General features: G+C 38.3%; 1 protein-coding gene across 1 annotated transcript; it reads left to right on the top strand.

The window, feature by feature from the left end:
• Positions 1-15,667: 15,667 nt before the first annotated feature.
• On the top strand, positions 15,668-19,530 carry LOC138876217 (golgin IMH1-like). The gene is made up of 3 exons (XM_070155122.1): positions 15,668-16,305; positions 18,840-19,153; positions 19,355-19,530. Exons 1-3 carry the CDS (start codon positions 15,668-15,670, stop codon positions 19,528-19,530), a joined length of 1,128 nt encoding a protein of 375 aa, XP_070011223.1.
• The last annotated feature ends 3,416 nt before the right edge of the window (positions 19,531-22,946 follow it).

The raw sequence follows: 22,946 nt of genomic DNA on the forward strand, positions 1-22,946 counted from the left end.
AGTTTGTCACACCCCAATATTGGGAGGTGTGACCGGCACCCGATGCCCGAAGACCCGAGCGAACCAATCATGAGATATGATCTGAAATATATTAACCTGCAGGCAGAAGATCTCAACACGATATATATATATATATATATATATATATATATATATATATATATATATATATATGTATGTAACCTAGGCCAACAAGACTGCAACAACAATATAACAGCTATCCAGAAGGCCGATAGGGCCATACAAAAAAAAAATATATGCAATGACCGCTAGTCCGCAAGCCTCTAAGAGTGTACGACAATCTCAACAGGGCGGGACAAAGCTCCCGACATGCCTAAAACTACACATATACATCTGTAATAGTACCTATGGACTCAAAGTCAGCAACTCCGAAGAAGTGGAGTGCGAAAACCAACGCTGATCCTGGGGGTCCTACTGAGGAGGCACGCCGCTCTGTCTATCCGAACCTGTGGGCATGAACACAGCGCATAAAAAAGAGTCAGTACGAAATATGTACTGAATATGTAGGGCGACAAGTGTAATATGAAAAATGTAATTAACAAGAGAAGAGTATAAAGACAATTTGAATTCTGAAACTAGCCTCGATAGGAAAACTAAAATTCAATATGGATATAAATGTATGCTCGTGGAATCGTCGCTCACTATTACTATTTATAATATATCACATTATATAATAATAAATCCCTCTGTGGGGCTATAATATCCATACCATACCCAGCCATATTAAAGGCTCGGTAGAATCGTACCCGGCCACGTGAAGCTCGGTAATCCCAACTGATCAGTGGTTACACAATAGGTGTCATACCCGGCCGTCTAAAGTGCGGTTCGGTAATGAAAGTAAATACATACATATATTAAATCATGAATTATATAAGTGCAATGCGAAACTAACCTTAAAAGACGTATTCTACGAAGAGTCGAAGTGGACTATCATCATTATTCCCCGACTATCATGGTTGTCGCTAAAATAATTAATTTTCAACTACAAGCCAACAAGTACTAAGAACATAAGAGTTATGTATTATGAGTACCTTTGAAGTAAGTGTTACTTATTCATGATTTATATGAACGTCGAAAGGCTCTAGTTCTTTTTAAGAAAGGAACAGGGAAAACCGAGAATTCATATATATTCTCTGAAGTAAGAAATCTATGAGAAAGGATCAGGTCTAAGCATCTTTATAAGTTGAAGGTGAAATAACTCAAATCCGACGAAACAATTCGATAAACGTTTATTCAAATTCTAGTCATGTATAGCGAAAGCCCTACATACCTTGTCGATGGAGTTGTATGCAGTTTCGGAGACCTCGAAAGCCTTAGGAACGATTTCCTACATAATACGAACCATTCAATATCAAATTCAAGCTCATATCTTATATAATTCTTCATTTAGACATTTAAGCGAACGACTTGCGGCATGAATTTGTAGACTCTTTTGTAGCTTAATTTCCCCCCAACACACCACCAAATTTTTACTTTACTACATCCTCATCGACACGATTCCATCCATGTCTTCACAGATCCAAACAACACAATAAAACCATATAAAACAGCCCCAACAATCAAGTCATATTAAGAGAGGTTTCTTTAAAAAATCAAGAATATTTCTATAGAGGTTTCAACTATTTCTTAGGAATTCTTATGGTAGAAGTTTACAAAGATCAAAGAGGAAGTTAAATCATACCTTATGTGACCAGAATTACTTTAAATTCTAGATTACTTCAAGGCGGAGTCTTCCTACGAAAAGTGAAACATTGAAGAATTCACGATTCCGAAGCTACCATGGTGTTCTCTATCTTGAGGATGACTAAATTATTGTTATGATTGGCTAGATGGATGGGAGGAGTTTGAGAGGAAATCCCTAGGTTTTAGGCTCTGTTTTGGAGAGGATAAAACGTAGGGGTTATGTTTTAAAACTGACTTAAATAATTATTTTTAACCAAAACCGACTATGCACACTGTTCCCGTAACAGTGTGCACCCCTGTACGAAAATGTTAATATCTCTCTACTCCGAAGTCGTATTAACGAACGGTTTATTGCGTTGGAAACTAGACTCATAGACCTTCAATTCAATGGATAGAACACACCATAGATCCTAGTATATTGAGAGAAAAGTGCATCAACATTCTATCTAAATTTCAGTGAAATTTAAAACCCGTAACTTGCTGCGATCTTTGTCGAATTTTTAATCACAACTCGAATGACTTCCAATCTTAACGTATAACTATCGCATCATTTAAATATCTCATAGAAATTATCTTCCTATCGAATTAGCCCCTTTACAACATGATAACGCCAAATACACAAGGTGTAACAATCTCGTGCCCATATTTCTATCACAACCGCACGGGCAACTCACGTGCCATTAAATAAAATCATCATATTTTTTTCCCGGCACCTGGTGCCCACATGTTTTCGTCTCACATTCCGCAACAACGTTTTCATGTTACTCAGTTCATAGGGTCCATAACCTAATACTATTAAGAATGTTCAAGGTGTCTCATTTACTTAATATAAAGTAGAGTACAACTTCCAACCCATTTAGGAAATCAACAAGAAAAGATGAAGTTATTTTTAGAAATTATTTAAATAGAGAAAGTACCATTTTCAATTAAGGTACAACACCAAATGAAATATTACCTTTAACAAGGAATTTAATATATTAACTTAGCAGAAATTCTATTTTTAAGTAAAAATATGACCTCAGACGTTCTAAGGAGATTTAGTTGAGAAGCCAATTGAATTAGAGGTATAACAATTGTTGAAAATTTAAGTATTGAAAGCTTTATATAAATGAGGCGAGGTATTCAAAACAATACGGGTTCCAACACAAAGGATCACAACAGTAAGGAAATTCTGAATCGTTAAAAACACTTGAATTGATAACAACAAATAAATACAGCAGCAGAAAGTGCACGTCACCACCCTTCATGCTTTTACTCGTGCTCACCATAAGAATCAATATTCACTTTTATTCTTTCTTGTTGCAGCGTGCAACCCGATCCCAACCATATATTACTGTTGCGGAGTACAACCCGATCCAAAACATATCATATTGTTGCGACATGCAACCCGATATAAATCATATAATGATGTTGCGGCGTGCAACTCGATCCAAATCATATAATGATGTTGCGGCATGCAACCCGATCCATATAATATTGTTGCGGCGTGCAACCAGATCCATATAACATTGTTGCGGTGTGTAACCCAATCCATATAATATTGTTGCGGCATGCAACCCGATCCATATAATATTATTGCGGTGTGCAACCCGATCCAAATCATATACAAATCAACACCAATCACGAAAGAATCCCGGCAAGGGAAACAACATCAAAACAATAACATCTCGGCAAGGGAGACAATATCATGATTCTCTCTCTCCTTTCTTCTTTCACGTTTACTCCACAACTCAATTCACAACTTGAGCCAATGCTCTGCAATGTTCAACAATTTAATTCTCAACTTGAGCCAATGCTCTATAATGTTCAATAATTCTATTCTTAACTAGAGCCAATGCTCTACAATGTTCAACAATTCAATTCTCAACTTGAACCAACGCTCTACCATGTTCAATTAACAATAATACTTCCACAAGTCATATTCCTCAATAGAAATTATCATATAGAGCATATACAATACGAAACGGAGTCACATTAATCAAAGTATAAGACTCACGGGCATGCTTGATACCAACGTATAGATACTCATCACCATGCTTATACGTCGTACTCAACAAATAACACATAACAAGTGGGACACAACTCCTAATCCCTCAAGCTAAGGTTAGACCAAACACTTACCTCGCTTTGCAATCAATTCAAAATTCCAACAAGCCTTTGCCTCGCGAATTCGTCCGAAGTTTCATATATATATATATATATATATATATATATATATATATATATATATATATATATATATGTGTGTGTGTGTGTGTGTGTGTGTGTGTGTGTAAATGCTTATAATCAATGTATAATTTATGCATATTGGTTAGAAAAAGTAAACAATAATTTGACCAGCTATTTGTGTAACAATCCCAAAATAAAGTAAGATTTCATTATCCTCAAAAGTTTTACTGTTAATATGTAAACGTATCATTAAACTAGATAATCATATCAAATTTTGTACATTCTTAATTGTATACAATTGAAATGTTTTTAAAATAAATTTCATGATTCATATATTTTTAACGTACTTTTTGTTTTTAAATTAAAAAATTTGTGGTTGCTGTACTGCTTATGCCACACTCCATGATAGATACACGTGTCACCTAATATTTTTGTTTGTTAAAATACAGGTCAAATACCTTATATTTTTGTTTGTTAAAGTTTCCATTCTCAACTCATAACCCACGTGAACTCAGAAGTTTTCTTCGTAGCTTTCGAAACATTTTTTTTTTGGTGCGAAACTTATTTTACCACAGTAATGCAAAGAATGATAATATTTCAATTCGTCGATTGTACATTTCCGTTGAAGATATTGGCTATCTCAGGTGGTAGACTATAACTTTTTAATAATAGGAAAAATAAAATAACACTGTATTTACATGGTCGCTCGCTTTTTAAAAACTATTTTGATAAATGATATAATCTTTGTTTATTCTAAAATCGGCACATTTTTTTTACGTTTTTAGCACTTTCACGTTGGTAACTCATTAACTCAGGGATCCATATTCCCCCTCTCTTCCATAATTTTCTTCTTCTCTTCCATAAATAACACTTACCAAATATATCAAAGATTCTGAAAAAAGAATATCTAAAAAATAATCTCCTCTTTAACGAGGTTGCACAATGGAAATTTTAGTATTTTTTTCTTTTAAGTTTTAAAGTTTTTACTGTACAATTTTATTTTTACTCATAATATACCTTTAATATATTTCAAGTATATTATATTGTGATAATTTGTAATGTAAATATTCCATCAATATGTCATATATAATTTTTATATGTATTTTATACACTACAACAAAACTGATATTTAGCTATGAAATTATTAGCTACGACATAAAATTCGTCACTAATTCGTCACTAATAGTTTACTTTTCGTAACAAAAATTACATTTCGTCTTTAAATACATAAGCCACATACTTTTAGTGACGAAACACAATATTTTGTAGCAAAATTTTGTCCACTAAAGTTTCCGACCAAAAATTGAGTTGGCGCCAATTATTAAATAATATTAGCCACAAATTTAAAATTATCAGTGACATATTATTTTGTCACTAATGATGTACCCAATTAATGACGAAGCATTATTTGTCTTAAAAGTAATTAAATTTTGGATATAAATAAGTTTCGTCACAAAAAATATGTTATTACAATAGTGGCGAATTAGAATTTGTAGCTAAACAAGGTAAACTTTAGCCACAAAATTTTATATTTATTTGTGACCTTAATTTTTATCGCTGATACTGCAAATAATTAGTGACAATTATTTAATTGTCGCTATTGAACATACAATTTAGTCACAAAAATATTTTGTCACAAAATAGCATTTTTAATTTGCTACGAGTTTTGTAGTTGAATCGTGAGATTATTGGCTACGAATTATTTATTTTAGTAAAAACTAAAAGATCACACTTCGTAGATAACTATAATTCTAAAATTTTGTTCGTGTAACATACATATAATTACTTTAAGACTACTTGAAATTGAAATTGTAATAATCATCTTTGACAATTATCAAGTTCGAGAAACTAGAACTCCATTTTTTACTTATGTTAGAAATTTTAGGAGTATTTTTCGTTCTAGCACAGTTCAATTTCTTGTTGGGAAGTATCAAGTTTATTTAATTTCAAGTAGGGCATGAATCATTCAATTTGATTCTTAGTAAACAATTTATGCCGTGAATTTGCCTTAAGTTTCAAATTAATGTACCTTTCCTTTTTATTTTGTCTTACTAAACTTTAATATTGCAAGATGATTGTTGTTTGTTTGATTAGAAGGGAACACAATTTTTATTCTAGAAAATTGCACATTATATATCAATTTAAAATATATGCCTGCAATATTGCATCAAATTACATTTCTAATTAATATGTTTCTTTTTATATTTTATTAAAAATATCTTACGGACTTATTCGTGCGATCAAATCATCAAAATAACATCTTTAACAAAGAATTTAGCACGAAATCTTAGAAAAATCTCAAGACCTCTTAAGTTCAAATTTTCACAACCGAGGGTCCGATTCACGTCATATGAAGTCCGTTTTTAACCAAATTTTACAGGCACAACTTAAATACCATATTAGACTTGTACCGGGCTCTGGAACCAAAATACGAGTCCGATACCATCAAATTCAAACATTTAAATTTCCAAAAACTCTTATAATTTCAGTTAAACAATTTTCTTAAAAAATTCATTTCTCGGAATTCAATTCTGGGCATACGCCCAAGTCCCATATTTTTCTACAGACCCACTGAGACCGTCAAATCACGGGTCCGGGTCTGTTTACCCAAAATATTGACCAAAGCCAACTTAAATTCAATTTTAAAGGCAAAATTAGCATTTTTATCAAATTTTCACATAAAAGCGTTCCAGATATACGCTCAGACCGCGCACGCAAGTCGAGGTGAGATAAAAGGAGATTTTTAAGGTCTGAAAACACAGAATGGACTTTTAAAAGGGTCATCACAATTTCTAGAAGACCAAAAGATTTTTTAATTTTCAAATTCTGATATAAGTCCTTTTTTTAATCACAAATAAGACATCTGAAAACTTTTGTGGTATATGATATCTTTATTTATTGAGCTAGCTAATGGAAACAACATTTATTATGTTCAAAAAGTTTTGTTTAACTTTTATTTTATAATTATATATAACTCAAATAAATTGTCTAACAAAGTTAGTTAGTATATATATATATACTAACTAATTTTTAATAATTTAATTACTCAATAAAGTAACACACTCTGCCCTAAAGTAATATGATATTTTCTTATATATATGCAATATTTCCCTATTTTTAATTTGTATATGAGCGTATTTTTATTTCAGTACTCCTATATACACATATAGCTATAATATTTATATATGTGTCTTTATTTAATTATATAAGTATGCCTACATAAGTATTCATTATCTTTTAATGATTATTCCATCGTCAATTTCTTTATATGTGTAAGGTAATTTGCATAAAAGTTAAGATTTTTAGGTTAATGACTAATTTTATGTGTTTATTATACCTTTGTGTTTAATTGAAATGGTGAAATCTGAATAGATTTTTAAGTTCTAAATATTAGAATTTTGTATGTAGTGCAAATAAGGAAGGATTTGGTAAATAAAATTTAGTAGATTTTATATACTTAAAAATAAAAAAAATAACTATATTATTATTTTATCTAGTGGGAGCTCTATTTTTAAAAGTTGGTAAAAATGGTGAACGACAATTTACTAAGGACCTTCGTGCTTTTAATACAATATAAAAAATATAAATTCTTTCAAGGCAATATTACTTTCATTTTCTCTTTTTAAGTTTAGGTGTCTTTTTGGGACTAGAGGACAAAATGATTGCTCCTTGAAAGGTTCTTTCTCTGTAATTTTTTAAAGTAATCTGTTTCCTTCTCGGAAATGTATTTTCCTTTTTTGTTATTGTTACATTTTAGGAATTGGGACAATCTAATTCCTTCTTGAATTTTTTTTAACCTACGTTTATTTTAAGAATGTTTCTTTTATTTATTTATATATAGAATTTTGAGGATGTTTAAAAAACTTTGAACGCAATTTAGTTCCTTATCAAGAAGTGTCAAGTTTATTTAATTCAAATATAAAATAATACACGCACAATGTATGCACATAAAAGCTAATATTATTATAAAAGCTCAAATTTTAATACAAAATTATAATTAATTTTTTTAATCTTTCACAAATACATTCTATGCTGGATAAAGTTGTACTTACAATCAATTTTTTAAAAGCCTCATTTTTCCTTGTATTTATTATTTAATTTTTTTGGTAAATTTATAAACTTTAATTTCCTTGTATGGTGATATCGCTTGCTTTCAGTTAATTTCTGTGCCTCCGAGGCCTTGAAATCCTCTGTGAAAAAAATGCTAAGTTTTGATGTTAAAAGGAATAATCTTGACTTCGGTCAATATTTTGGGTAAACGGACCCGGATCCGTAATTCAATGATCCCGGGGGGTCCGCAGGAAAATATGGGACTTGGGCGTATGCCCGGAATTGAATTCCGAGGTCCCAAGCCCGAAAAATAAATTTTTAAGTGAAATTATGTTTCAGAAATTGATTAAGGAAATTTGAAATGAAAACTGATTAGAAAGCAATGGTATCAGGCTCGTATTTTAGTTCTGGAACCCGGTGCAGGTCTTATATATGACTTGAGTCATTCCTGTGAAATTTGGTTAAAAGCGGACGTCGTTGGACGCGATCCGGACCTAAATTGAGAAATTTGATATTTAAAAGAGTTTTGAGAATTTTCAGTGATCTTGAGGTTTAATTCGATGCTCGTGATGTTATTTTGGTAATTTGATTACACGAATATGTTCGTAAGATGTTTTTGAGGTTGTGTGTATACTTGGGTTGGAGTTTCGAGGGTTCAGGTGAGTTTCGAGTAGGTTCCGGGATGCCTTAGGCTTAGAAAGTCAGGTGTTGCAGGTTCAGGAAGCCACAATCTCTGAACCCTCTAGTGCGGTCCGTGAGAAATCGCGTGCGACCGCGGAGGGGCCAGCGCAGCCGCGGTCGCCTTTGTGCGGTCCGCGGTGGAAGCTGTGTGGCCGCAGTCGTCTTTGTGCGGTCCGCACAGGGAGCTCAACTGCAGGTCTTCAGGGAGGGGCCAGCGCGGTTGCGGTCGCCTTTATGCGGTCCGTGGTGGAGGCTGTGCGGCCGCAGTCCATTTGATGCGGTCCGCACTGGGGGTCTGATGTGGGTATAAATAAGCGGGAATTTCAGCTATTTTTCACTTTTCAAAACCCCAAAAACATAAGAGGCGATTTTTCAAACAACATTTCTTCTCCAAAAACGTTGGTAAGTGATTTCTAACTCATTTTCTTCACTCCTTGACATCTTTTAACATGATTTCAACTTCAAATCAAAGATGGGGAAATTGGGTATTTTGGGTAGAATCTAGGTTTTTCTAAAATTGGGGATATGGACCTCAATTTGAGGTCCGATTTCAAAACAAATTATAAATTTGGATTCTTGGGGGAATGGGTAATCGGGTTTCATTCCGGACCTCGGGTTTCGGCCACGTGGGCCCGGGGGCGATTTCTGACTTTTGGGTAAAACTTTAGATTCTCATATTCATGCATTGAGGTTGATTCATTTAGCACTTATTGATGTAATTAAGTAACTTGTGACTAGATTCGAGCGAATTGGTGGTGGAATCAAGGAGTAAAGCTATAGTTGAGACTTGAGTGGTGATCAAGGCATCGAGGTAAGTGTTTGTTCTAACCCTAGCTTGAGGGATTAGGAGTTGAGTCATACTTGCTACTTGCTTCTTGTTGAGTACGACGTATAGACATAGTGATGAGTATCTATACGTTGGTGTCAAGCATGACCGTGAGTCTTAAATTGAAAGTTGGTGTGTTCCTAAATGACACTTAGGTGCTTTACTTAATGATCTTCGATGACTAAGCATTTTCAATAATTGAACTGAGTACAAGTTGAGATTGGTTATAGCTGATTCTCCCTTGCCGGGATGACTAATTCAACATTGTTGTTCCCTTGCCGGGAAAATTATAATATTGTTGTGTTCCCTTGCCGGGAATTTATTATATTATTTATGTTCCCTTGCCGGAATTTCTTGTGATTGTGTGATGAAATGTAAACGGGAGTGGGTGGTACGCCTACCACAAGATATACTGAAATGGGAGCGGGTGGTACGCCTACCACAAGATTTACCGAAATGGGAGCGGGTGGTACGCCTACCACAAGATATGAGAAATGGGATCGGGTTGCACGCCTGCAACAAGATGAAACTGAAAGTGAAAGTTGCCTTATTTCTCTTTATCCGTGTTAGAAGTTAAATTGTAGTTTCCTTACTATTCTTTGATATTCTGTTTTATTTGCTACTTTCGGAGCATGTTTCCCCTTTCCCAGCTTTGATTGCTTATTACCTGTTTACTTTTCCGCCATATAGTATATAATTGCACAGGTTTATCTGGAGTCTGGTCCTAGCATCATCACTACCTCGCCTGGGTTAGGCCAGACACTTACCAACAAATGAGGTCGGTTGTGCTAATACTACACTATGTGCTCTTTTGCACAGATCCAGGTCTTGGACAACAACAGTAGCGCGGGAGCCAGCTTTCAGTCCAGTGAGACACCGAGGTAGCCTTGCAAGCGTCTGCAGGCCCGACGTCTCCTCTATCTTTATTTCAGTCTGTTATCTCATGTATTCGAGACAAACAATTTATATTTTTCTTTCAAATGGTTGTATTTAGTACTCTAGAAGTTCGTGAGTAATGTGACACCAGTTATTGGGTAGAGGCATATGTTGATTTCCGTATTATTGTTCAGTTTCTTTAATTTAAGTCTTCCATATATTCATTAAATTCTGCTGTTTTCATGCTATTGTGAGCACGTGATTTTTGTTTACACGACAATTACTCCAAAAGAAATCGAAAAAATAATAATAAATTGTCTTTGTGTATAATTTTGTGAATTTGTTTGGCATTTTTGTAGTTTTTATCTGTGATTGTTTAGTTTTATCAATTGAAAATACAAAAAATGTATCTCGCGCATAAAGTTGGGATTTTGTTCTACTATTAGGAATTAATTAAATCATATTTAGTTTTGAATGAATAAAAAATCACAAAAATATTTATCTTTGTTAATTTTGTCATTTTATCGTTTAAAGGTTGATTTTTGTTTAATTAATATATGATATTGTGTGTTAATTATTACTAAAACTTAATTGGTGTCTTGTGATATAATTTTGATTTTTGTATTTTTTATAATATATTTTTAGAATTTTGTAAATTCGGATTTTTATTATAAATGGAAAAAGAAAAGAAATAAGTTGAAATTGGATAAAATTGGGATTGAGCCATTTCAATTTGGACCCAAATCGGGCCCAAAGCATCTATTTTGCCCGGTCCAGATCAGTTGACCTCAGGGACGTCCAAACGACGTCATCTTGATCATGCTTGATCTGGGCCGTTGATCTCAGAATGATCAGCGGCCAAGATCACATCTCCATACCCACATTTTAACCCGACCCGTCTCACCCAGAGACCCACCGGTCTCACTTAACCCATACGGCGTCGTTTCCATTTAAGATGGTTAATCCAGGCCATCGATTGTTGATGATCTAACGGCCTAGATTAATTTTCCCCCTAACTATATAAGCCCAAACCCTTACCCCCACACCCCCTAAGCCAGACCCCCCTCCCCATTATCGTCCCCTTCCCAGACACCCTCAAGAACCCTAGCACCGCCCCCCCTTTCCCTCACCGTAAACCCGGCGACAACGATGCCGGTGACCACCAGACTAACACCCCTAGTACACCTCGACCCCCTGAACACGGATCTACAAACCATAGGTCTCGAATCTTTCCCCACCGTCTCGAATCTTCATTTGAAGATTCGAGCCGGACCCCAACCTTGCCAAACCCCCCCATATCCATACCAGGTACCCCCTGACCTCCCTCGTGACCAAGCCAAGCTTGGTTTGGTCCAAATCTAACCAGGAAACCGCAAGTCCCAAATCAAGCCCAAGAACCCTAGAAATCCGGAATTTGAAGTTTTTGTCCAATTAAACGAGAAGGTTGGGGTCTAATAGACCTTAATCGAAGTGTTCTCAGTTGAGAACACTTCGATTAAAGTCCGTTCAACCCCAAAAGAGGTTCGATTCAAAATCCGAGACATGGTCGTCTGATTTTCAATTCTTTAAGTTATTTTCTTTTTCTTTTCCTTGCCAGTTCATGTTGTTTGTTTTGTTAAATGTTTGTTCATGTGTTTAAATGTTAGTTGATTTGTTTTCATTTTTTGTGTCGACTATTCTGTCCACCTTGCCCGGACTTTTTATTTTGGCGAATTTTTCTCTATTCATTGATGAGTGTATGTGTTTAACTATATAATCAATTGAAATGAGTTTCGATCGATTAATTAGTTCCCAGGGCCATTCTTTGTTTTGACAGTACAATTTGAACCCCCTGTTAATACTGTTCGATTCTGAAACTTAGTTTGTTTAATACTGTGATCTTAGTTATTTAGCTGTCTGTATGACATGGAATGCACAGGTGTTTAGTATATCGATAGTTAAATCTCATCTCTATTCTTATTTTAAACACGTAAGACAGGTTGTTTCTAATTTGGCAAAAAATGCAATATAGTTTTAAGTCATTTGAGCTGACTCTATCAAATCAGATTTCGTTAGGCAGTTTATAGGACAATGTTCGAATCCCATTAGTAGCATCCTCTAGTAGTTAATTCCATTAATCTAGTTTAAATAAGTTAGTTTAATTCAACTTGAAGAATGTTTAGCGTGAGTTTAGCATTTCATTAATCTTGTATGCAATTTCCTTTATTATGTTAAAAGCATGTTCGCTCATGGAATAAGGCATAAAACAATTCCCCGCCTCATAAATAATTAATCCGATAATTAATAAGAGGTCGGAGTTGGCCAAGCATGTAATTTAATTAGCGTGTATTTTCTTTCTTTCATTTTAGAGACAAACATAATAGAAAAATGTAGTCGCTGTAGGTTTATCCTTTCAAAATATGAGACGAGCCTCGCCAAATAAAAATGCAAATTGCGGGGCCCTCAATAACTGGTCATAATAAAATACTTAGAATTTGGGATGGACTGTTTAGTGAATTTCACTGCCCTCCCCAAAGATAATAACGCGTTAGAATCTTTAGGCGCGACTTAATTAAATTACATTCTTAAATTCGGGTGCGCATTTATGTGACCCAAATTCAAATCTCAACGGAGTCGGAATGTGTTAACAACCACGGGTGCATTGATTGTGACGTGGTTCGAGATGCATTTTTACGACGTTGCAATTCTATAAAAAATAATAATAATAAAAGCGGTTTAAACTTAATAAAAGAACATACGTTATAACATGTATTAAAATCAGATATTTAGCCATTATAACAATTTAAGCGACCGTGCTAGAACCACGGGATTCGGGGGTGCCTAACACCTTCCCTCGGGTCAACAGAATTCCTTACTTAGAATTTCTGGTTCGCAGACTTCATTTGGAAAGTCGAAAATTTCCTCGATTTGGGATTCAAGATAAACCGGTGACTTGGGACACCAAAAGCCAAACCTTTCCCAAGTGGCGACTCTGAAATAAATAAATAATCCCATTTTTCGAATATTGTCACTTAAATTGGAAAAACTCCCTCGCGCATTTTACCCTTCGGGGCGGGCGCGCAAAAAAGGAGGTATGACAGCTCTGGCGACTCTGCTGGGGAGACTACCCAGAACCTCTGGTTCAGGGTTCAAGAATTCGAGCTTAGAATAATTGTTATATTTGGCTTTATTATTTGATCTTTATTACATGTTTTGACATAACGTGCTAAATGTTGTCTTTTACTGCTTTGATATTATCTGGACTGTATATAAACTGTGCCGAAATCCTTCTCTTCTTACCTCCGGGGAGGAGCTTGCTGGTCAAGACTCCCTATTCTGTTAGTGTCATACCCTGAAATAAGAAAGAGGTTTTCGAAAGATTTTCGGCTGGTCAAGACTCCCTATTCTTTTGTAGTATCTCTTTCATAAATTCAGACTAATAGTCCAAGTACTTCCTTAAAAGATTTTCGAAATTTCAAAAAAAGTGAAAAGAAGTTTAAAATTCAAAGAAAAATATTTCCTTAGTCTTCGTCTCTTTTCAAAAAAAATAAATAAATAAAAATCCAGAATTTTTTTTTCTCCTTTTCTTTAAAAAAAATTGTATTAAAAAAAGGGGTTTAGTTTATTTCCCTATTCCTGATCGGCCCGAACTACGCCGGTTTGATTCTCACAGGGTGCGAGATACGTAGGCAACCCTCATCGGGTCCAACCTCTCCTTTTCTAAAATAGCCAAAATGTTAGAATTTTAATTTCGTCATAAGTGAGTCGGGTGATGCCGTTTTGTCAAGAATAGCCGAATGTTCCCGAAAGGGACGCCAGAAGGCTGACTTTGCACAAACGGCCATTGTTGGTCATTTTTATTTTTTCTGGCCAACTTGCCCAATGGCCTTAGGATCCTCGCCCCCGAGGCTCTGTGAGGTCGTGTTCCCCATGTCGGGTCATTACTAAAAAAACAAACAAGCAAAAGAGTCATAAATAAATCAAGTGACTGTTTTTGTCAAAAATGGCCAAATGTTTCCGAAAGGGACGACGGAAGGCTGACTTTGCATAAACAACCACTTTCGATCATTTTTTTGGAGTTTTGATCGGTTGACCCTCACAGCCTTAAAATCTTCATACCCGAAGTGCTGAAAGGCCGTGTTCGAGAATCAGATCTTTCTTTCTAAAATATGGTCAAAACATTTTTGAGTCAAATCACTTTTGCTTAAGTCACCTTAATAAATGTGCAGGATGAGCACGATGCAAAAAGAGCACTTTTCAATAATGATTAAAATCCCTGTCAAGTTACGGCTATGGTGGAATGATCTAGGTGTTGAAGGGCAAGATGAGGTCAAGAAATATCTGAAGAGTCTCACGGGTTTATTGGAAATCCAGCCTCGAGGAGATATCATAAGAGCTTTGGTCACCTACTGGGACCCAACGCACAACGTTTTCCACTTCTCCGATTTTGAACTCACCCCGACTCTGGAGGAAATAGCTGGGTACATCGGAAATGCTGAACTTCCATTAAGGCAAAAATACCTGGCTGCCCCAAGAGCTGTCATGGTGCATCGATTTCTAGACTCACTAAAGATACCCAGGACGGTCCATAACCCAGATTTGGCCGCCAGTTTTTGTAATCCATGCTTCCTATACGACAAATATGGTCATGTAGGAGGATTCAATAATCCGGTTAACAAACTATGCAGCAAAGGTAGCCCGTCAGAAGTGGGATGAGCACTGACGAGTGGCTTTCATGATAACATTTTTGGGCCTTCTGGTATTTCCGAGGAAAGACGGAAATATTGATCTGAAAATATCCGGGGTCGTCAGTACTTTGCTCACTCAGAATGAAAGTACTCTCGCGCCTATGGTGGTATCTGATATCTTTCGAGCTCTCACAGGCTGCAAAGCCAGGGGGAATTTCTTCGAAGGGTGTAACTTACTGCTACAAATATGGATGACTGAACATCTCTGCCATCGTTCCGAGCTTTTGAGCCATGGTTCCTCGAAGAAAACTTGCATAGAAGAGTTTTACACGAGAACCAAAGAGGTCAGTCTGCCCAAAGGAGTTATGGCATGGACTTCATTTTTTCAGACTCTCACTGCCAGCCAAATACAGTGGACACTGGGAAGGTTGCCTGTTGATGAGGTCATGTATATGCCAGCAGCTAGAACTCACTTTCTACTGATGGGACTTAAGAGCATTCAACCTTATGCACCCTGCCGAGTTTAAGACAACTCGGGAGATGCCAGATAGTGCCACACGAGGAAGATCTTAGTACTCAAACAATTGAGATTAGCCCTGACGGACAATTTCCTGAAGCAAAAGTCCGCCAGATCTGGAATGAATGTCAATATTTGAAAGCGGATACTTGTGTGTAGGATCAGGCCAAAAGTGAAATGGCGCCAGGTTACCTTGCATGGTACAGAAGAGAACTTGAACACGAAAGGCCGGCTAAAAGACCCCACATCCTGAATTTTACCGAGTTATCACAAAAGCAGTGGGATTGGTTAGCAAAAGAAAGAGGCTATCGTGCCGAAATCAGTAAATTGAAGCGACAAGTCGAAAGTCTAAAATATGAGCACAACGTGCAAGTTGCTACTGATCTGGGAGAAAAGAACAGGTTGACCCAGGAAAACGAGATGCTTAGGGCCCAGATCGAACAGATGAGGATAGACGTTGATAACCAACAAAGGAGCCGGTCGGATGAACGATTGATAAAAGGTTTAAGAATGGAAATTGGGGAGTGCCGGAGTGAGTCAGAAAATCTTGAAAATACCATAGCAGGACTCGAAGCACACTGGGCAAAAAGAACAGAAAAGCGTAACCAGTACCTGCAGCAGTTGAAAAGGGATCACGAGCAAACCATTGCCAATTTGAAGAAAAAGGTGGTCACTCTTGAGGACAGAGCAGCTGAGCAAGCCCGAACCTTTGAAGCTGAAAATAGACGTTGCCACAAGCTACTAGCCCAAATGGAAGTAGAAATTCAGCAGTGGCAAAATCAATATCTCCAAGATTCTCGGATTTTTGACGGCCCGTAATGATCAAATAGAGCACCTACTCATGGAAAATAGGCGAACCAGGGATAAGATTAAGACCATTGCACATGCCATCATCAGAAGGTGTCTATGATGTGAAAACATGACCAACATTACCGTTCTCTTGGCAGTGATGATTTATGTTAAGCAGACCATGTATGAGCTGGAACAACTTGAAAGGGACCTCACACCTAAGACCGCGGCGAGGCCGAACGATGCCCCGCGGGCGCCAATTCTTGAAACCTTAATGTATTTATAGGTCGAGTCTGTATCTTAGCATCTTCTGTCCATCTTTTCGCATCAGGGTGTATCAAGTTGTTGAGTTTGCATTTATTTCAAGCCTTGTTATTTTCCCCTTTTTCAAAAAAAATGTTAGTTTGTAATAGGTTGTTTCAGTAATAAAAATGTGTGCTTCTTCTACACTCGTTTGTTTCTACATAATGATCTAATTCACGCGACATCGTGATACGTAGGCAATCCTCATCAGATCCGGTCACATTTTAACTACAAATAATGAAGATGATAATAATAAAAAAAAGAAAAACAAATGTATGATAAATAAAGGGAAGCCTAAAGAGGAGCCGGAATGACGCATGTCATCATTGCAAACATGTAGAAATTCACCTAACTGTATAGGTGCATCACGCCCCAACGTGAGATTACCTGTCTGTTATTTCTTTCAAACTAACCGTTTGCTTGCTGCTAAGTCCGGGTTTTTAGAAAAGGTGGTTTGGTTTGGTGGAGGTCTGGCCTCACATTCATACTTCACGAGGTCGAAAGGAAGTGTTCAGTTGCCCGTCGCTAAGTCGAGAGGGAGTATTCACACTTACTTCACGAGATCAAAGGGAAGTATAGAGATGTCTTCAGAAATTCCTTTGCCGACAATTCCTGTCTCCGAGGAGAGTTCAATCTCGGCCATCCCAACTCCCAAGTCAGCAACTGCTGAGGAAAATAGAATCTTGCGGCTCCGCATGTTGGAAATGTTGGATGACTAGAATAACGAAAAACAGCCACCGAGTGTAATCCCTGGGTTCCCCGAGTTGTTCTCCAAGACAAGTGGGACTTCCAACGTCCCCATAAGCTATCCAACTACCCCATTCGGGTACCCGACCATTTCAGCCCTCTATTCTGGCTCACCCTCTAATTCTTATCCCCGGATGTCAACAACATATGTAGCTACAAACACATTCACTACACCGCCCTGCCCAATCGTGGCACAACCCGCTACATACAGGCCGAATTTTGATTCGTCCTCATTCACATTTCAAGCACCATCCTTCTCACTGGAACCAACTCGGTTTACCACTAGCACTCATCCTTAACAACCTCAATACGAGTTTACACCTGGCAAGACCAAAACCCCAAAGCTTTTGAACAAGATGAGATGGCAAAAAGAATGAGGAGCCTCGAGCAGAGTTTGAAAAACATGCAAAGTTTAAGCGGGCAGAAGAGTGTTTCCTATACTGATCTATGTATGTTTCCATATGTACATTTGCCGTTAGGGTTCAAAACACCAAAATTTGAAAAGTATGACGGGCACGGCGACCCCATTGCTCATCTCAAGAAGTATTGCAACCAATTGCGTGGAGCCGGCGGCAAATAAGAATTGTTGATGGTATACTTCAGAGAAAGCTTGGTAGGAATAGCCTCAGAGTGGTATATAGACCAAGACATATCTCGATGGCATATTTGGGATGATCTCGCCAGAGATTTTGTAAGACAATTTCAGTATAATATTGACATCGCACCGGACATAAATTCTTTGTCAATCTTGAAGAAGAAACCATCGAAAAGTTTCAGAGAATATGCTATCAAATGGCGCGAGCAAGCATCTAGGGTAAAACCTCCCATGGATGAGATAGAAATGGTCACTACTTTCCTCCAGGCTCAAGAATCAGACTACTTCCAAAACATGATATCAGCCATGGGAAAGCCTTTCGCGGAAGCGATCAAGATCGAGGAGATGGTAGAGAATGGTTTGAAAACGGGTAGGATCTTAAGTCAGGAAGCCATAAGGGCAACCTCCCAAGCCGTCCAAAGCGGGTCCAAATGAATGGCAAGAGGGAAGAAAAAGGAAGAAACGTCCATGGCAGCATCAGAAGCGAGGGAATATCGTAATCCCAGGCCCCATTTTCCAGAAAGAACCCCACAACATTACTACCCCCACCAAAATGTGACCTATGCTCCTCAGCCCTACATGGTCATGAATACCCAGCCCTATGTCCATCCACCACAGCAAGCCAATCGAGGCCAAGCTCCACCTCCCAGAAATCAGCCTCCTTACAGGAACCACTATAATCCACAACCACCTCAAAATAACTTTCGCCCTCAGGAACCACCCAGAAGACGGACTTTCACACCCATTGGTGAACCATATTCTACCTTATTCCCAAAGCTAGTCCAGATGGGTTTCTTGCAACCAGTCCCTCAGACAAGGCACAATCCAGCATCACCTGCTTACAAAGCCGGTGTCAGGTGCTTATCATTCGGGAGCAGAATGGCATGATACCAATGATTGTTGGACTTTGAGAAGGGTGGTTGAGAACTTAATAGAGCAGGGAAAGATAGTACTGAGGGACGAGGAGGTCCCAAATGTGACCAACAATCCGTTGCCCGCTCACAATAACGGGCCATTGATTGGAATGATTTGTGAGGACAAGGAGTTTGATCCTGCCCTAAAAGCTATAATTGCCATCGTCGATGTAGGGAAAAAGCCTAAAGCCGCCCCGAAGCTAGAGAAAGGGGAAAAGAAGACTAGTACTGTCAAGGTTGAGCTCGAAGAGAAAGTCGAGACAAAGACAATGACGATGTTGCCTGCGAAGAATGAAGTTCTTTATATTCCACGAGGTCGATCAGAGAAGCCGCAGAGATTCGAAGTCAAAAGGTCAAAACCAATATACGTATCGAAAGGGGCCTATGTGGTCCGGGGAATGATTAAACCACCTCGGCTGAATGAGCCAGTGGTTATCGGACGCGTACCACAGAAGCCAATGATAGACCCGTCCACAGTACCATGGAACTATCAAAGAACATTGGTTACGTACAAAGGCAGAGAAGTCACGGGGGAACTTCCGGAGAATACTTTCATTGAAAGATATTTAGACACTCAAGAGTTAAACAACGCCACACGGAAATGCTTCCCACCCAAGAAGCCTGTAAGCGTTGAAGAAGCAGAAGTTTTCTTCCAAAAGATGAGAATGCCTGACTACGAAGTGGTAGATTAGTTACGCAACTGCCCTGAGCAAGTGTCTATGTTATCTTTGCTGATGAGGTTGGCCGAACATCAGAAGATCTTGCTCAAAACCCTGAACGAAGCGTATATACCGACTGAGACTTCAGTTGAACAACTGGAACGAATGACGGAAAGGTTTTTCGCAGTTAATCAAGTTTCTTTTAGCAAGAACGACTTACCTCCGGAGGGAGAGGCTCACAACAAAGCTTTACATCTGATAGTTAAGTGCGAAGACTACTACGTCAAGCGGGTAATGTTGGATAGAGGTTCAGGTGTTGACATTTGTCCGCTCTCCACGCTGCAGAGAATGGAAATTAGGACTGGAAGAATTCGCCCCAATAATGTCTGCGTTAGGGCTTTTGATGGCGTCAAGAGGGACACCCTCGGGGAAATAGACTTGGTGCTGACTATAAGACCAGTGGAGTTCGAAATAACTTTCCAGGTGCTTGATATGGATACGTCTTACAACTTCCTCCTCGGAAGACCGTGGATTCATGCTGGGCTGTACCTTCCACTCTCCATCAAATGGTGAAGTTTGAATATGAAGGTCGGGAAGTTGTGGTCCACAGAGAAGACGAGCAATCTATTTATCGGGACCCATCCATCCCATATCTTGAAGCAGGGGAAGGGAGTGAGCACACGGTTTATCAGGCTTTCGAAGTTGTGCTGGCAGAGCAGTATGAAGAAGGAAGACCTTGCCCCCAACCTTTCCTATCCAACGCCTCAATCATAGTGGCTAAAGAAATGATCTGACATGGATTCAGACGGGGGAAAGGTCTTGGACGAACTCTGCAAGGAATAACGGAACCCATCACCTTACCTTCCACTAAGAAACTTTTTGGAATAGGTTTTCAACCCACTCCAAAAGATGAAGAGTGGGCAAAGAAGAGGAAAAATGAGGGTTGGAAGATGCCTCGACCATTGCCACATTTATACGAGACTTTCATCGGACCTAAATACATTGAAGAAGAAGTCGACGAGGTTTTTACGGCCGAAGAGATCGAAGAGATATGTGGGGCAATTAGGGGAAAGCTCTATGAAACTCACATGGTTCAACCGGGAGAAGGCACAAGCACCGCTGAGATGCTATATATGGGCCAAATGCCAAGCTTCGGAATTGGGAGGCCACGCCGTTCCCAACTAAGCAGGAGTTCGGGTAGACCTGTCCTTCCACCTTTCCTGCATCACGAGTTATCCCAGGATGTAACTCGAATGTTTTTCTTTAGTTTCCTGTTTTGAATTCCTGAATTATAAACCTTGTTATCTTACCAATTCCAAGGAATAAAATCAGTATTTCCTCCTTTTTTCTTTTATTCTGATTTTTGCTATTTTTCCTTTATTTTTTCCTTTCAGTTATAATAATGCGGCTTTAAATAATATGACATGCTTGCGGACTCCACGCCCAGATCCCAATGAGCTGTTTAATTGTGAAATAATGAACCAAGAACTGGAATATGACGAAGAAGAGGCTTTTAGGAAAATAAATCGAGAATTGGAACACTTTGAGAATAAACCTAAGCCGAATCTGAATGACACCGAACCAATTAATTTGGGAACTCCTGAAGAAATCTGAGAGACCAAAATAAGCATTTACACGGACGAGAAAATGCGAGACGCGATAATTCAACTCCTATTTGAATTTAAAGATGTGTTTGCTTGGTCATACGATGACATGCCAGGATTAGGTATTGATCTAGTGGTGCATAAATTGCCAATTTACCCTGATTGTCCTCCAGTTCAACAAAAGCAGAGAAAGTTCAAAACTGATGTCAGTGATAAGATCAAAGAAGAAATCACCAAGCAGTTGAAAACAGGAGTAATCCGGGTAGTCCAGTACACTACATGGTTGGAGAATGTAGTTCCAGTGCCGAAAAAAGATGGGAAGACTCGGGTATGTGTGGATTATCGAGATTTGAATAGGGCGAGTCCCAAAGACAATTTCCATTGCCCAACATCCACATCCTTGTTGATAATTGTGCCAAACATGAGATATAGTCTTTCGTAGATTGTTACGCTGGATATCATCAGGTGTTGATGGATGAAGAAGACACCGAGAAAACCGCCTTCACTACACCTTGGGGTACTTACTGTTATCGGGTTATTCCATTTGGTTTAAAGAATGCTGTGGCAACTTACATGAGAGCCATGACCGCCATTTTTCATGATATGATGCATCAAGAGATAGAGGTGTATGTGGACGACGTGATAGTCAAGTCCAGGACTCAGGACGATCATATCCAAGACTTGAGGAAATTCTTCGAGAGGCTGAGAAAGTATGACCTGAAGCTGAATCCGGCTAAATGCGCCTTCGGAGTCCCATCGGGCAAGCTTTTGGGTTTCATAGTAAGCAGGAGAGGTATCGAGTTAGATCCAACAAAGATAAAGTCTATCCGAGGTTTACCTCCTCTAAGAATGAAGAAAGACGTGATGAGTCTATTGGGCAGGTTAAACTATATCAGTCGATTCATTGCCCAGCTAACTAGAACGTGTGAGCCCATATTCAAGCTATTGAGGAAGGATGCAAAAATAAAATGGATGGCTGAGTGTCAATAAGCTTTTGACAAGATCAAAGAATACCTTTCAAATCATCCAGTTTTGGTCCCACCAGAGCCAGAGAGACCCCTGTTCTTCTATCTGACAGTATTGGAAAATTCCTTCGGGTGTGTCCTCGGGCAACACGACATAACCGGAAAGAAAGAGCAAGCGATCTATTACTTGAGCAAGAAATTCACCAGCTATGAGGCCAAATACACTTTGTTGGAAAGAACGTGTTGTGCTTTGACATGGGTTGCTCAAAAATTGAGACATTATCTCCAAACTCATACTACTTACCTCATAACCAGGTTGGATCCGTTGAAGTACATATTCCAGAAACCAATGCCTATTGGCAGACTGGCCAAGTGGCAAATCTTGGTTACTGAATTTGACATAGTCTATGTCACTCGCACGATGATGAAAGCCCAGGCATTAGCGGATCATTTGGCCGAAAACCCGGTTGATGAGAAATACCAACCATTGAGTACTTATTTTCCAGATGAAGAAATAAACACCATAGAAGTAGTCTCGAAAAACGCTCATGTTTGGAAGATGTTCTTTGATGGGGTCGTAAACGCCAAAGGTGTAGGAATTGGGGCAATCTTGATCTCACCCACTGGTCAGCACTATCCTGCTACAGCTAGGCTTCGCTTCTTTTGCATGAACAATACAGCTAAATATGAAGCCTGCATCATGGGCATGCATATGGCGATCGATCAGGATGTTGAAGATTTATTGATTATGGGGGATTCTGACCTGATTATCCGGCAAGCCCAAGGTGAATGGGAAACTCAAGATGTCAAGCTCATTCCTTACCGACATCACGTGGAGGATCTTGGCAAGCGATTCAAATCAATAGAGTTCAGGTATATC

Source organism: Nicotiana sylvestris, chromosome 8 (genome assembly GCF_000393655.2).
Source record: "Nicotiana sylvestris chromosome 8, ASM39365v2, whole genome shotgun sequence".
Lineage (NCBI taxonomy): Eukaryota > Viridiplantae > Streptophyta > Magnoliopsida > Solanales > Solanaceae > Nicotiana > Nicotiana sylvestris.